The 14,953-nt window shown below is 38.9% G+C and overlaps 1 protein-coding gene across 2 annotated transcripts in view; it reads left to right on the forward strand.

Annotated features, from left to right (window-relative positions):
* Positions 1-14,551, forward strand: part of creb3l2 (cAMP responsive element binding protein 3-like 2) — a 110,765-nt gene extending 96,214 nt beyond the window's left edge. Inside the window, exons 4-12 of one of the 2 annotated variants that reach the window (XM_060902766.1) lie at positions 3,577-3,661; positions 3,874-4,067; positions 4,833-4,979; positions 5,080-5,138; positions 5,526-5,594; positions 5,761-5,860; positions 7,097-7,220; positions 13,645-13,888; positions 14,104-14,551. In XM_060902766.1, the coding sequence (XP_060758749.1) occupies positions 3,577-3,661; positions 3,874-4,067; positions 4,833-4,979; positions 5,080-5,138; positions 5,526-5,594; positions 5,761-5,860; positions 7,097-7,220; positions 13,645-13,888; positions 14,104-14,176 (1,095 nt within the window). In that variant the 3' untranslated portion in view covers positions 14,177-14,551. Of the gene's footprint in view, positions 1-3,576; positions 3,662-3,873; positions 4,068-4,832; positions 4,980-5,079; positions 5,139-5,525; positions 5,595-5,760; positions 5,861-7,096; positions 7,221-8,376; positions 9,364-13,644; positions 13,889-14,103 lie in introns of those variants that run through there. The other variant, XM_060902765.1, reaches the window with a different exon arrangement.
* Positions 14,552-14,953: the final 402 nt, after the last annotated feature.

A 14,953-nucleotide genomic window follows, 5' to 3' on the forward strand; every position in this document is an offset into this window, starting at 1 on the left:
ATCCTTCAGTATTAAATAACTACAGGCCAATATCAAATTTACCATTCATCGGGAAAATCCTTGAAAAAATTGTCTTCAATCAATTAACTGCCTTCTTGATATCAAACAGCCCTTTTGATAATTTTCAGTCAGGATTTCGTGCCAATCATAGCACTGAAACAGCGCTGATTAAAGTTATAAATGACATACGTCTTAATACTGATGCAGGCAAAACATCGGTCCTGGTATTACTGGACCTCAGTGCAGCTTTTGATACTGTTGATCACAACATACTGCTATATCGACTTGAACACTGGGTTGGATTGACTGGTAAAGTTATCAATTGGTTAAATTCATACTTAAAAGATAGAAGCTTCTTTGTTACCCTGGGAAATTGTTCCTCAATGTCAATGTCCTTGACCTGTGGTGTCCCCCAGGGGTCGATTCTTGGACCATTACTTTTCAACCTTTATATGCTCCCACTTGGGCAAATTATCAATAAAAATTCAATTTTGTATCACTGCTATGCAGATGACACCCAAATTTATTTTGCTCTATCACCTAATGATTATGCCCCCCTTGAATGTCTCTACCAGTGTATCGATCAAATCAATAGCTGGATGTCACAAAATTTTCTTCAGCTGAACACAGATAAAACAGAAGTAATTCTATTTGGAAAAAAAGATGAAAGACTCAGGATTACCACTATTCTTGACACAAAAGGGATTAAAACTAAAGAAATGGTTAAAAATCTTGGTGTTTTCATTGACAGCGAGCTAAACTTTGACAGTCACATGAAAGCAATCACTAAAACGGCATTTTATCACCTAAAAAACATTTCCAAACTAAGAGGACTTATGTCAAAAAATGATCTGGAAAAACTAATACATGCCTTCATCTCTAGTAGGGTTGATTACTGCAATGGCCTTTTCACAGGCCTGCCAAAAAAGACCATCAAACGACTTCAGCTGGTTCAAAATGCAGCGGCTAGGGTTCTCACACGAACAAAAAGAACAGAGCACATTACTCCAATTCCAAGGTCCCTTCACTGGCTTCCAGTAAGCTACAGAATTGACTTTAAAGCATTGCTGCTGGTATACAAATCTCTAAATGGTACAGGGCCCAATTACCTCTCTGATATGTTGCAGCGGCCTAACCCAATCAGATCTACCAGATCGAAACAGAAAAATTTACTATTAAAACCAGTTGTTAAAACAAAGTATGGTGAAGCAGCTTTTAGCTACTATGCAGTACAGCTATGGAACCAACTGCCAGAGGACATTAAAAATGCTCCTGCTATTGGCAGCTTCAAATCTAGGTTAAAGACCAAGCTGTTTTCAGATGCTTTCTGTTAAATAATTAATATTGTCTTCTTTACATTTTTTATAATCTTTACTTTCTCTGCATGTTTTAAATTTACTTTAACTTTAACTTTATTCTATTTTATTCTGCTGGTTTCTTTTTTTTTCTTTTTCTCCTCCTATTTGAACTACTACTTCATTTTATTATTTTATTTCTACTATTGTTTAATTCTTATTATTTTCTTTTAATTCTTTTAATTAATTGTTTTAGAATAAAAATAAAATTATTTTATGTAATTTTATTTCTCTATTGTTTACTGTTTTTGTTTTTACTTCTGTAAAGCACATTGAACTGCCATTGTGTATGAAATGTGCTATATAAATAAACTTGCCTTGCCTTGCCTAACAGGACAGATGCTAGATTTAAACAATGGGCTGAAAGAGGGCTGATAAAACACGGTGACCTCTATGAGGGGGGCACTGAGACACTTAATTATCTTAAAGATAATTTTGGATTAACCAATCATGACTTTTATAGATTTTTGCACCTTGGATACTACTTGGGGAGAAGGAAATAATGAGAATGGAGGACTTGGACAAAATTAATTCAGGTATAGTGAGGATCTTCTTACTGGGTTACAAGTCAGACCCTGGTCACAGAAAGATATCGAAGTTATATAAAGGGAAGCCCTTTATATAACTTCAGTATCTTTCTGCGACGAGGGTCTGAGTTAAAAGGGGAAGATACAACATATATAAAAGAGAAATGGGAAAAGGAGAGTAATATTATAATGCAGTTAGAGGTATGGGGGAAAAACTTGATTTACAACAATGGAAGAGTACATCAGCTCTGTCTTGGAGAGAATTTGGGTGGAAAAATATAGTAAGGTTCTTTTGAGTACCAGCACAAAGGAATTCCCTAGGAGGAAGCACATCATGTTGGAGGTCCTGTGGCGAGAGTAAAACAACACCTTTCCATGTGTTTTGGGACTGCCCAGCCCTTTCAAAATACTGGGAGGAAATTAAAATGGCTATGGAGAAAGTTTTGAAAACAGTGATTCCATTAGGGTTTGAGACTACAGTATGTATTTAGGTTTAAAACTGGACACTGTGAAGGGTTTTGAAAATAAATATATGTACAATATTTTACTATTAGCGAGTAAAAAAGAAATCATGAGGAAATGGTTGGCAATAGATTCTCCTACAATAGAGGACTGGGTCACGGTGGTTCAGGATATTTTTATAATGGAAAAGCTGACTTTCATTCTTAGGCTTGAACAAGACAGATTTCAAAGATACTGGAAAACTTGGACAAATTATGTAACAACCTTTAGACAAGCTATTGAGTAACTCGACACAATGGCTCCCCTAGGTTTGGCTTCACGCCACTTTTTTTTAAATATAAAATTTATTTTATTTATTTATTTATGTCAAGGAGTCTGACTATTCTCAGTCAGAGGTATACATGTAAACAGCCAGGTTTTTTTTCTTTTTCTCTTTATTAAATATGTATAGGAAATGTATGTGGGGTTTGTGAATGATTTTGTTTAGGGATCCACCTGAATATGGACATGTATGGATGAAGGGGATATAGATGTATGAGTGTGTGTATACCGTACAAGCGTAGATGAGCATATATATATAGGCGCTTTCATTTTACTTATTTTGAATTTGCCTGCTTGATCAGGTATATGTTTATAGAGTATCAAGATGGATGTGTTTTATTTATTTATTTATTTATTTATTTATTTAACTAGCTTACTTTGGTTTGATGAGACAGACTGGTAACATGACAAAGTTAAGAGCAACATGTATAACCTGTTTCTCAAATTAAAAAAAAAAAAAATTAAAAAAAATTATGCATCAGCTAAGGTTTCCCTAAAGTAATAATACCAAAAGTAAAGGTACTTTTGGGTCTGGTGTCTGTTGATTTTTAAAAGGATAAAATGATAAAGTCCAATAAAACTTTTTTCCCCCTAAATAAATCTATATAAATAATCAACTATGTTTAATGCTATTCTGTACTGGTATTCATTGTACAACTCCATCTCAATAAACTCTGGTTATTAGGAGCATCCTTAAACATCAACAGATTATACACATACATTCTTAGAGATATTGTTTATATTACTAATATTCAACAACTTGGTAATGAAGAAAAATTATATTTTTATCATTGTGTGTGTTGCTAAAAAGAAATTTGCCTGAGGAATGAGACATTCATTACTCAATACTATAAATTCGCACCGTAAGCTGGGTGTGAAGTGAAATTTCCTGTCTTGTCTCTGTATGGTAGCTGCAGGTAAATGAGGAGAGCTTCAGCCCACAGATTAAACTGGAGCCACATGAGGTGGATCAATTCCTGAACCTCTCACCTAAAGGTAAAAGCTGCACCAAGTACGGCGACCTGTCAATAATCCAGTTACATCACTAATGTTTGTTGAGCATACATAAACTAAAGTGGGGCAGACAGATGTCTCTGAAACAGGAGTACAGGTTTTAGTATAGTAAATAGTGGACTGTGTTAGTATAGATCGTACTGTATGAGTGTTAATATTATATTTAGTGTGTGTGTGTGTGTGTGTGTGTGTAGAGCTTGAGGCTTTGCAGATGCCCCCAACTCCTCCCAGCTCTCATGGCAGTGATACAGAGGGCAGTCAGAGCCCTGTGCACCCCTGTGCTCCCTCCAGCCCCACACAAAACCCAGCTGTCCTCAAGGTGGCGCAGCGCACAACCACAACTACAACCACAACTACAACCAACTCACCCCTGCTCACTGCCCCTCATGTGAGTGTGAAGGAACACACACAACTGTGGAGCCAGTATGATGTTGCCATTTTCATGAACATGGATCATTATCAGGATCGATACATGTATTTAAAAAAAAAAAACCCTGGTGGAATATAAACAACTGAATTTGAGCCAATCCTGTAACAAAATGGCTGTTTGGATGTTTATGTAAAAAGAGACTTAATTGTATTTTTGCGGGTTTTTTTATTATTTATATTCTACATGATTTTTGTGTGAAAGTTGCCATGTTGTGTAAATTGTGTGGGGTGTTTATTTATTATTATTATTATTATTATTATTATTATTATTATTTTTAAAGCTGTGCATTTTTCCCAGTGTTTCCATTTTAAAATGTAGTAGTGTATAAAGGAATAAAAATTTCAGAAGGGTGTCTGTCAGTTGGTGTTAATGGGTTCAGTATCAATAATGATATCATTTAAAAGAAAAAAAAACAGGGCATTGTGGTGCTTTTCAAAATTTTAGATACTTTTTCCCTTTTCTGTCTTCACAACTTGTTTGTTTCTGTGCAGCCTACTTCTCAGCAACTGGGTCAAGAGTTTTGGGGATATAATGAAACATGAAATTTCTCTCTCATTCATTCTTTTCTTTTCTTTTCTTTCTTTCTTTCTTTCTTTCTTTCTTTCTTTCTTTCTTTCTTTCTTTCTTTCTTTCTTTCTTTCTTTCTTTCTTTCTTTCTTTCTTTCTTTCTTTCTTTCTTTCTTTCTTTCTTTCTTTCTTTCTTTCTTTCTTTCTTTCATTCAGAAGTTGCAGGGCTCTGGGCCCCTTATGCTGACAGAAGAGGAGAGACGCACCCTGATTGCAGAGGGATACCCTGTTCCCACGAAGCTGCCTCTATCCAAATCTGAGGAGAAGGCCTTGAAAAAGATCCGCAGGAAAATCAAGAATAAGGTGTGTGTGGGGGGGGGGCTAGCTTTTTGACCCAGACTCTTCTCTGCATGCTGTGATATGAAAACGAACCTAATACCATGTCATAATTTCTGTCTCGCAGATTTCTGCTCAGGAAAGTCGAAGGAAGAAAAAAGAATACGTGGATGCCCTCGAGAAAAAGTAAGTTTTTGGACAAAGGTTGGAATGGGTGGTTGGACAGGCACCCCACTATGCGGCACTCCCCCTACGCAGGCAGCTCACTACACAGCATGCGCACCTTAGACATGCTGCTCCTCTGTGCTTATGAGTTAGGGTTTGACCTTAACTGTACCTTAATCCTAATGTTTGTACAAATAAATAGCAAAACCACTATAGTGTCCACAAGTAGGCATCTCTTTGAGTGTTGTGTCTAATGTTTGTACACGTATCCTATAGTAATCCTGCAGACGCAATGCCCCCCCCCCCCAAAAAAAAAGAATATAGTATTGCCTGATGAAAAGTGAAGCTGAACTCTCAAACCTTTGTTTATTTGCTTTTGTAATTTTGCAATGGTGTTTCTGTCCACAGGGTGGAGACGTGTTCCAATGAGAACAGTGAGCTGCGCAGGAAAGTGGAGAACCTTGAAAGTACCAACAAGTAAGTCAGACTGTCCTATCTATCTATCTATCTATCTATCTATCTATCTATCTATCTATCTATCTATCTATCTATCTATCTATCTATTTTCCCCTAAAAGAACATGAACTTGGTTTATATTTTAAACTTAAATAAATGTTTAGACGTGTTCTTATCTTCATCACAGATCTTTGCTGCAGCAGCTGCACTCCCTGCAGGCCATGGTGGCTGGAAAGGTCCCTCGCTCATGCAAAATGGCCAGCACTCAGACCTCTACATGCCTCATGGTGAGAACATCAGGCATACTCGCATGGCTCAGGGTGTGTGTGCGTGCGTTTAGAAGCATGTGTAGAGTACAAAGATTGTCAGAAATTGTTAATGGGTTTAGAGATGGATGTGTTAGACTACTGATATCAGTGTTTGGATTATGTTTCCATTGCATTAACACTACAGTAATGGGTCATCATTGACTCCTGTCCTCCTTTTTTGAGTAATAACACATGCAGGCACCAGCAGGATTTGAGGCTGATGTCGACTGTAATTTCATTTGAGGCTGATGTGTAATGTAATCATTTGTCGTGTGCAGTTGTTCTGTAGTGAACTGTACTCCCCCCCGAAATATTCAGATAAACTCCACATTAAATAAATACCACTTTACACTATAGCATTGTTGAATTCTCAAATCTGATTGACTGGTCAGAAGCTCTAACATGAATTCAAATCACAGTTATATACTAATACGCTCATTTCAACATGTTATTGTTCCTATAGCAACAGCTTATTCAGAGGGACTGGTCTTCTGAACGCTGTACGTAACAAGGAAAACCATATAATTTTTAATATGATGAGGTTTTCTGTGAGGAGATGTTCATTTAATATTGACGGGAGGAGTCTCCACCGTCGGCGCTTTGAAACTTTAAGAAAGTGAGGAACTGACAGTTTATAGCCAAGTGAGAACAGTGGAACTAATTGTTCATGTTCTATGGTATAAGAGGAATAAAATACTTCAGCATTTTCCTACAGTGGTAGGAAAAATAATCGGCTTCATGATGGTTCACATCTCAACACTTAATTGTTGATTGTTTTCCTATAGCAGCACGCCATGAAGTGTTTTATATAGTAGTCGACATCTACGCTCAATACGGTTATCTTCACTTACACCTTTTATTACACAAGATAAATTTAGAAGGAAGTATAAAGACTGCATTTGATATCACGTTTAAAGGCAGCGTGACGTGTGCTTTCTGAAGGGAATCCCATAACTTGACACAGTTCACTACACAATTACAAAAGAAGTCACCGTGGAATGAGGAACATGTTTCCAAGTGCAAGTTAACTCTCTTGTACTTGGCATTTAATTTGTTTTGATTAATATTTGTTTGTACAGTACAATACCTGTTATAATTTGAGTCTGCAACCTGATAAGCAGAATTATTGAGCAAGCTGTTGTATGTTACATATGTTTTTAGATCATATGAAGAAAAATTTAACTGTCAGTGCATGCCTATGCTGTCATCTTGTAGGCGCTGGTCCTGTTTTTCGCTGTCTTCCTGGGGAGCTTCTACCAAAGCCTGAGCCCCTGCTCATCCATCACAAAGACTGATCTATCCAGGGAGCTCACCATGCAGGAGTCTTACACGACTACAGGTATTGCATGCACACAAACACAAATAGCCTCATTTGTACTTTAGTAAAGCTGTGTGTAAATATTTGCGTAAGCCAGAATAAACTGAAACTATCTGCTGGGTTTACAAAAGTCTTAGCAGTGTTTGTACTCACGTGCATATGTTGATCGCCCTTAAAGCACAAAGGACATTCTGGATACAGCTCATTTGCATATAATGATGCCCAAAGGTGGTCATGTGCATAGAAAGCTGGGAGCATGAAATGATTAGTGTAAAGGCAGAAAAGCAGAAGTTGAAGTTATTTTGACTCCCTTCTATACCAATAAAGTATTTAATAATAATAATATAATAATAATAAGCACTAAATCCTCCATCAGCTGAAGTGTTTGTTTACCACGTATAGCTATCTGCAGACAGACTGGCCCATCCTCTATTTATACACCACCATTTTTTTTTTATTATAATTTGAGTTTGTGTTGGCTCGCTTTCTTTATTTTTCATATTCTTTAATTAAAGGTAGACTGCCATTTTAGGCCTGTCTCCCATTTGCCTTTTCTTTCTAAGGTCTTAGAAAAAGTTGTTTTTATTCAATCACAGTCATTTTTAGAAATAAATTCTGTTCTTGATAAATTCCAGTCTGGTTTCAGATCCCAACATAGCACTGAGTTAGCACTGTTAAAGGTGCACAATGATATCCAACGTCTGTGGATGCCGGGAATCCTGCCATGCTGGTGCTGCTCGACCTCACAGCAGCCTTTGATACAGTCGACCATGCGGTCCTTGTATCTCGCCTAGAGCAGTATGTCGGCATCCGTGGCACTGCTCTCCAATGGTTTAGGTCATACTTGGCAAATAGGAGCTTCGCTGTGATGATTGGTGACCTCTGTTCTTCATATGCATCCCTCTCTTGTGGGATGCCACAGGGTTCTATTCTCGGCCCTATTCTGTTTTCACTGTACTCTGGAGACAAACTTCCGGTGGCGCTGCTCTGCTTGCGACCCGGGCTTGCCGTCACTGCAGCCAGCTCTTGTTTCAGTCTGTTTTTGTGCGTTTGCGTTTGTTTTTATGTGCGCGATTGTTGAGTGTGTAACACTGCAGAACGTGAAACAATATGGCAAAACTAATTTACTATTTATACCTCGTACTAATTATCGACGGACTTTGGATTCCCTGCCAAGCTCACTTCGGGGTCAAGGAGGCCCAAACACCTATCTCCTACACCAGAGACGCCCTGCTGGCTCTGCAATCAGCTGGAGTCACCCCCGTTTTGGACCTACTGGAATGCGTGAGAGTGCAGCCAACGCGAACGCGGCCCAGAAAATGGGGCCGGCGAGGCGGAGTGCGGCAGCGTCTGCTGAGGAGAGGCAATTGGCCTCCCCTGCCGTCTATGATTCTCTACAACGCGAGGTCACTCCGGGCCAAGATTGATGAGCTTCGGATTAACACCAAGGCATGCTTTGAGTACCGCACCGCGAGCCTGTTGGCTATCACAGAGACATGGCTCCATCAAGATATCCAAAACTCTTTAGTCGACATCAAAGGATTTTCGCTTATCCGCGCTGACAGGACTGAACAATCGGGGAAAAGCAGAGGAGGTGGCATGGCGGTGTATGTGAGTAACAACTGGGGCAAACAATACACAGTTAGGGAAACGTTTTGTTCTCCTGACGTGGAGCTCTTGCACCTGCACTTCAGACCGTTTTATCTACCAAGGGAGTTTGGTAGTGTATCCGTGTGCGTTGTCTACGTACCCCCAAGCGGGAATGCAGCTCGAGCTGCAACTCGCATTGCGGACTGTGTACACAATGAACTACAGCGTTCGCCAGGCGCACCGGTGTTTATTATGGGGGACTTCAATCTTTGCAAATTAGAGCTTGCGCTCTCTGGGTTCGAGCAATGCGTCAAGTGTAGCACACGCGACAAAAGAACTCTCGATAAGTGCTACGGTAACATCAACAATGCATACGTCGCCAAACCCAAACCTCCCCTGGCCAACTCAGACCATAATGTCATTTACTTAATTCCAAAATATTAAACTATGTTGAAACGCAGCAAACCCCAAGTGAAAATTGTAACTATGTGGACAGAGGAGGGGATAGAATCCCTCAAAGGCTGCTTCCTGTGTACAGACTGGGACGTTTTTCATGATGCCGAAATTGATGTGGCCACAGACACAATCACTGATTATATTAACTACTGTGTGGACAGTGTGCTGGACAAAAAACAAATTGTGGTCTACCCAAACAACAAACCCTATATAACTAAGGACATTAAAGACTGTGTAAATAGAAAAAAAGCAGCTTTCAGAAACAATGACAAAGTGAGTCTGAAAATTGTACAAAAAGAACTCAATAAGTTATTGAGGGAAGCCAGGAATCATCGAAGGGACATAATTGAGACTGAATTCTCAAACATGAACTCCAAAAAACTATGGGACTCAATGAAAGACATTGCAAATATGCGCCCAAGCAAAGTGGACATAAGCACTTCCGACAACCACCAGAAGGCAAATTAATTAAATGACTTTTTTCTCAGATTCCAAACCCAGGATTTTAATAACGAGTGTATGTTGGTTTTAGATTCACTCAGTGATGAGACGAATGTCCATGAGGTAGACTGCCTCAAAATACAGACTCTATTCCAGCAGGTTTACACAAAAAAGGCCATGGGGCCAGATGGGATCTCTGCCCGCCTCTTAAAAACCTGCGCAGAGGAACTCATCCCAGCCTGGTGTCCAATCTTTCAGTGGTCACTAGACTCTCACACTATCCCAGCTCTATGGAAAAAGGCAGCCATAACACCAGTCCCAAAAAAGCCTTGTCCTATTGAAAACAATGACTTTAGACCTATAGCTTTAACATCCATAGTCATGAAATGTTTTGAAAAATATATGGTGTCTCTTTTAAAAACTGAGGTAAACCCAAAATTAGACCCATGGCAGTTTGCCTACAAATGCCACAGAAGCACAAATGATGCTATAAGTAGCATCACCCACCTAGTTTTAAAGCACCTTGAGGACCCAAAGGCTTATGCACGTTTACTTTTTATTGATTTTAGCTCTGCTTTTAACACAATTCAGCCCTTTTTATTACTAGATACACTGAAGAATATGGGTGTCCACACTTTTATCATTAAATGGTATTATTCATTTTTAACAAACAGGATGCAGTATGTAAGAGTCCATAAAGCAACCTCACAATCTAAATCCATAAGTACAGGGGCTCCTCAAGGTTGTGTGAGTTCCCCTGTACTCTTCACCATCTATACGAATGAATGTGTGAGTAAACACTCACACAACTACATTGTTAAATTTTCTGATGACACTGCCATTTTGGGCCTTTTGCATAAAGACCAGGATGCAGCACCATACCACCTAGAAATTAAGCAGTTTGTAGACTGGTGTGATGCCCATTACCTGGTCGTCAATGTAAAGAAAACGGAAGAAATGATATTTGACCCCAGAGCAGTTTCTGATTCAAGACCAGTATGCATCCACAATACCCCCATTAGTCAGGTCTGCTCCTATAAATACCTGGGTGTATTCATGGACAGCTCACTTACATGGCATGTTCACATTGACAGTCTATGCACTAAACTCCAGCAGACGATGTATTTTTTAAGACGACTAAGACTGTATGGTGTTAGTAGCAGGCTTCTGTTTTTATTTTTTCAAATGGTTTTAGAAAGTGTGATACAGTATGGCATGGAAACCTGGTATGGGAATCTGACTGTCCAGTTGAAAGCAAATTTGGGGCGTCTGGTCAAAACTGCACTTAAAATTATTGGTCATACAGATCAAGGTTATATGCAATCTCTCTAAGAAAAGTCAGTGCTCAGGGAGGCACTGAAGATTTTAGATGACCCCACCCATATATTGTACCAGGAATTTACTCTGCTACCCTCAGGGAGACGTTTTAGAACACCACATTGCAGACTGAACAAATATAAAAACTCTTTTCTACCAACTGCCATCAAAATGCTCAATGACAGATAGCAGCCATATAGTTTTATGTTTTTTATGTATAGGTCTATATTTTTATGTATTCCATGTATTGTCTTAATGTACCGTATGAATGTTGTATGTGTTGCAGTGACTGTTTAAGCCTAATACAAATTTCCCCCCTGGGGACAATAAAGTACACTCTACTCTACTCTCTACATGCTATCTCTGGGATCAATTATAAAAAAACACAATCTGTCTTTTCACTTTTATGCTGATGATTTGCAGATATATTTGCCCATGAGACCCAGTGAAAATATGGCACTTACTAAGTTACTGGATTGTATTACTGATGTAAAGCAGTGGCTGGCACGGAACTTTTTGCACTTGAATGACAGCAAAACGGAATGTATTTTATTTGGCACGTCACCCATGTCAAATGTTCTTACAACAAACTCTGGTACTCTGGCCCCCTTTTTTAAACCATTCGCACAAAATCTTGGGGTAACGCTTGACAGTGGGCTTAAATTTGATAAACAGATTAGTTCTGTTGTCAGAACGAGCTTTTTTCAGCTCCGTCTCTTGGCCAAAGTGAAGCCATTTCTCAGTTGGCAGGATCTCGAGAAGGCAATCCATGCATTCATCAGTTCGAGACTGGACTACTGTAATGCCTTTTATGTTGGCCTCAGCCAGTCTTCAGTTTTACGTCTTCAACTTGTACAGAACGCTGCGGCCCGATTTTTAACAAGCACGTCCAGACGTGAACACATTACTCCTGTGCTGTCATCACTTCACTGGCTTTCAGTCCGTTTTATAATTGATTTTAAACTTCTGTTGTTTGTTTTTAATGCCATCAATGGCCTGGCTCCCTCTTACTTGTCTGAGATTTTAACTATCCGTGATCATGGTAGGGCCCTGCGTTCTTCGGGTCAGCTTCTGTTAGAAGTCCCAAGGTCGAGATATAAACAGTGATCATTCTTTTGCTGTCGCTGCTCCCAGACTGTGGAACAATCTGCCCCCTGACATTCGCACCACTATTGATCTCGGCCTTTTTAAATCGAAGTTGAAGACCCACTTTTTTAGATTGGCGTTCAATCCTGACTAGGGGAGTCTTGTTTTTGATGGGTACTTCTGAAAGGCTTTTAATAACCTGCAGCACTGTGGCACCTTCTGCAGTCAAAACCTGTGTTTTTATGTACTGTGTTTTTATGTATTGTTTTATACAAAACATTGTTTTGTGCTTTAGTGTTATGTTTTATGGCTTTGATGTAAGGCACTTTGTGTACCTTTCGGTTATTGTAAAGGGCTATATAAATAAAATTTGATTGATTCAGATTTTTCAAGTGTAGTTCATACAAAGAATTTTCCCTGACACCCAATTATTTTTGTTTAGTGGACTGAAAGCTACTGAATTCAAATCACAGACTTCCAATTTTATTAGTTTTTTTTTTAAATAGAACAATTAATGAATTTAGGGCCACATGGCCCTAAATTCTCCACTATTTCCTGCTTCACCATGACCCAATTCTAGATACGTCATGCATCACATGGTGGGCTTTCCTGGTTCACGCAAGGCATTGTAGGATACAAATTTGAAACAGGAGAGAAAAATGGAGGACGTGTGCGAATGAAACGTGAAAGACCAACTACAGTAACGAAAAGCGAGAAGACGTTATATTGCGAAGGAAAGGAAACACGGGACCAAACTAATAAATACTGGTAGTCAGCGAGCATCTGGGTGTCATCAGCTGTTTGTTTAGTGACAAAATGTAACGGTCAGTGCACGGTCAAGGTAAACCTGTAGATGGCAGTAATGCAACATTGTGGATACCAGCTGCTGTAAAACTCAAAAGATAATGATAAAGAATGTAAACCTGCGCATGCACACACAGACTTCCTCTGTCTGTTTGACTGCACGAAGCAAGCGACTTCATGCACAGTATTTGCTAGGGAATCCCCTCAAATTAAATAACTTACCAGCCACAGAATGGCCTGATATTTTGTGAGATATTATGGAAATAAACATACATCACAATGACCAAATTTCAGAGGGAACTAAATTTCAGTGATTTTATGAAATCGAAAGGCTGTCTAGCTTTAATGCCAGTATCACAAAACGTTTGTTTTTCACTTAATGTTTTCAGTGTTACTCTCCATGGTCCCTGACCTAGTGAACTAGCATGAGGACGTTTTTGATTGAGACTCCAAGTTGCTCTGGATAAAGGTGTCCGCTGAATGCTGTAAACATAATAAAGAAAAACTGGATGGCATAGTTTATGTATAAGAGGACTGAAATCCATAAAAATATTTGTTGTGGATTTGAAGTGGTCTTCTGTGTAAGTTTAGACACATGCAAGAGCACGAGTACGATATAAATGGTTTCCCCACCCCTGAACTTGGAAGAATTTCATGAAATACAAAATTTCTTGTATAAATGCTCATGTGAGCAATTTAAAAATAAATAGGTCTGTATCCAATGTCTGAAACTGATTGTTCTGTCCACCAGTAAAGTCCAGAAGCCTGCTGGCCTTTGAAGAGCACAGTGTAGGTGACGAGCCCCGCCTGTCCGGGCTTGGCGGAGAATATCCAGAGTGGGGGACACAGACAAACGCCATGGTAATGTGGCGCCTGGAGCAGCAGCTCAGACTCAAACAGGCCACGCCTCAAACTCCAAAACCCAGCCCACCTTTTGTTCAGAACAACGGCACCAACACACACAAAGCCCTTCTTATTGACCTGCACGCACACAGGTAACGTAACTCCTCAACTTTTGACACATATAATGGATTCTCTTCAGTGAGTGAGTGAGTGAATCAATCAGACTGAGTTTGTTGTTGGAGAAAGACTCAAAATATTTCAGGCCTTCCAGAGAGCCGCTGTTGGTAAACCGTTTGCCTGCTGGTTTCTGGTGTTTCATCCAATGTTTTCCAAATCCATTTTTCAATTTTTGTTTCTCTTTCCACAGGTCAGCAGAGTCACAATCCAACAAAGGACCAAAAGTTATTGAGCTGGAGAGAACCGTGAATGAGCCATCGTGAGGATGGCTGGTCCTCCTCAAGCTCACCTCCACCTTAAGGGCAGGAGGGGGCGCACACACACACACACACAGCCTTTCTGTATTTATAGACCTCCCTTTAAGTATTGTTCCTCTCACCATTTTCTTTTTTTATAAAAAAAAAGGAATATCATTACACCAATATACAGTATATTAAATTTTGATACTATATTTTAAAGCATTTTTTTCACATCATCTCTTCTGTGTAATGGACATGATCCTTGAATTTGAAAAACAAAATGGCGTCTTTCTGGTCTTTGATCTGATGTTGCACACCCCTGGGACAGTATTGTGTGTGTATATATATATATATATATATATATATATATATATGTGTGTGTGTGTGTGTGTGTGTGTATAGACACGTGTGTGTGTATATATATATATATATATATATATATATATATATATATATATACACACATACTAGTGCATCTCAAAAAATTTGAATATTGTGAAAAAGTTCAATATTTTCCATCAGTTATTTAAGAAAGTGAAAATGTTATATATTATAGACTCATTACACAAACTAAAATGTTTCAAGCATTTTTCTATTTTAATTTTAATCAGTATGGCATACAGTACAAAAACAAAAAAAAACATCTCAAAATATTAGAATATTTCATTTCGAGTTTGAGTAAAACAGTATGAACACAGTGTATCTCTCGGTCTAGTTCAGTACACGCAACCACAATCATGGGGAAGACGGCTGACTTGACTGTTGTCCAGAAGATGATCACTGATGCCCTCCACAAGGAGG

This window comes from Neoarius graeffei, chromosome 21 (genome assembly GCF_027579695.1).
Source record: "Neoarius graeffei isolate fNeoGra1 chromosome 21, fNeoGra1.pri, whole genome shotgun sequence".
Classification (NCBI taxonomy): Eukaryota; Metazoa; Chordata; class Actinopteri; order Siluriformes; family Ariidae; genus Neoarius; species Neoarius graeffei.